Below are 1,662 nucleotides of genomic sequence, written 5' to 3' on the forward strand. Positions count from 1 at the left end.
GGCTGACTGGATCTTGTCAGGAGCTATTTCCCCAACCTGTCAACACGTTTATGAGACACACCAGAAAAAAAAACATTATTCACTCTGAAAAAGACAAATCAGGCTTTGAATACAAACACAGATGTGTCATATAGAATATTAAACATTTGTGTGAAATTTTGTCATAATTGCTGTGAAGTGTGTGAAGTAATGGCTAAAAACTGTTGACCTTATACATTCTTAGACAAAACTTCAAATTTGGTCAGTACATTCACCTGGACTGAAGGACAAACTGATTAGATTTTGGTGATCAAAAGTCAAAGGTCAAGGTCACAGTGACCTCAAAAAACACGGTTTTGGCTTTGTAGCAATATCTCTGGAATCTTCAAGGTCATTTCTTCACATTTGGCACTTAGATTTTGGGAGTTAGATTTTGGCGGTCAAAGGTCAAAGGCCAGTGTGACCTCACAAAACACTTTTTAGCCATTACTCAAGACCTCACACAGCAACTTCACACAAATGGTTCATATCTTATATGACTCTGGAGAAACAGGGATGTAATCTGAAGCTAGTCTGAGTGGAGGAGGCAGTAATTCTAGTTTTTCGGTCAGTTCTTCAGTTATGTCCCTTGTGGCACTGACCTCCAGGTCGTTGTCATCCAGGCTGTGTGTGTGGCTGGAGTGGAGCTCGGGGTTGTTGGCCATGTCCAGAAGCTCAATCACCAGGTTACGTGTCAGTAGCTGCGTCACAAACGGATGCTGGAGGAAGAAGTTACTGATCACAGCTTTGAAAACCACCAGAAAACTTGGCAACAAGGCACTGAAAAACTACTAAATCTACTCTGCCTGCAACACTAATTAATGGTCAAACTTTGGAAGGACATTGCTAAGCTGGTTCAAGACCTCTGGATCACTGCTAATGTCTCGGATTTAGGGCTGCAACTCATTTATTTTCATTATTGATGAATCATCATAACATCTTCTGTTGGGTAGCTCCCAGTATGAGTGGACTGAACTGTATGAATGTAATGCATGCTGGTACAAGAGAGCGGCAGTCAGTGAACCTTTCCTGGATACGTGAAGGTGATGTCATGGATCGTTAACCACGTTTCATTAATGACAAGCTGTAAAGAAAAAGCTCACCTGCAGCAGCGTCTCAGCTGACGGCCTTTTACGAGGACTTTTAATGAGAGACATCTTCACAAAGCTCTGGAAACCTGCAGACCTGCAAAGAGAGGGAATATGGTGTGAAGAGATTGTATATCTACAAGGTATTGATCAGATTAAAGGGTGAAAAAAACACAGGCAACCTGACTCACCACTTGGATTTATCCTTTAGTCTCGGGGGCTGGAAGTTGCTCTTGGACATCAACATCAGCGCACTGAAACATTGTTTTTAAATGTCACCGGGCTGCAAAATGTCTTAATTGTTTATCTGCAAGTGACTGTCCGGGGCTGAAATGTTACATAACACAAATCTCTGCTTGTTATGTCTCTGCTGTGACACGATGCAGAGTTCATGAAGTGTGTTTTCCAGCTGTCTGAGCCGGTGTTCCTGCTGTCTGTGCTGACTCACCGCATTGGGTGGAGGTCAAACATGGGCGGTTGGAGCTCAGCCAGCTCGATGGCGGTGATGCCGACTGCCCAGATATCACACAGGTGGTTGTACCCGCCCTTCTTTTCC

The 1,662-nt window shown here is 43.6% G+C and overlaps 1 protein-coding gene across 1 annotated transcript; it reads right to left on the reverse strand.

Annotated features, from left to right (window-relative positions):
• Window positions 1-3: 3 nt before the first annotated feature.
• LOC111650773 (mitogen-activated protein kinase kinase kinase kinase 3-like) lies at window positions 4-1,656 on the reverse strand (the record flags this gene model as incomplete). The annotated part of the gene is made up of 5 exons (XM_023400685.1): window positions 1,555-1,656; window positions 1,298-1,360; window positions 1,122-1,203; window positions 621-737; window positions 4-36 (listed from the first exon to the last, which is right to left on the reverse strand). Coding segments are annotated over exons 1-5 (318 nt in total), but the record flags the coding sequence as incomplete, so codon positions are not given.
• Between the last annotated feature and the right edge of the window lie 6 nt (window positions 1,657-1,662).

This window comes from Seriola lalandi, unplaced genomic scaffold (assembly GCF_002814215.2).
Source record: "Seriola lalandi dorsalis isolate HSWRI2012SDOR001 ecotype SW California unplaced genomic scaffold, Sedor1 jcf7180002052875, whole genome shotgun sequence".
Taxonomy (NCBI): domain Eukaryota; kingdom Metazoa; phylum Chordata; class Actinopteri; order Carangiformes; family Carangidae; genus Seriola; species Seriola lalandi.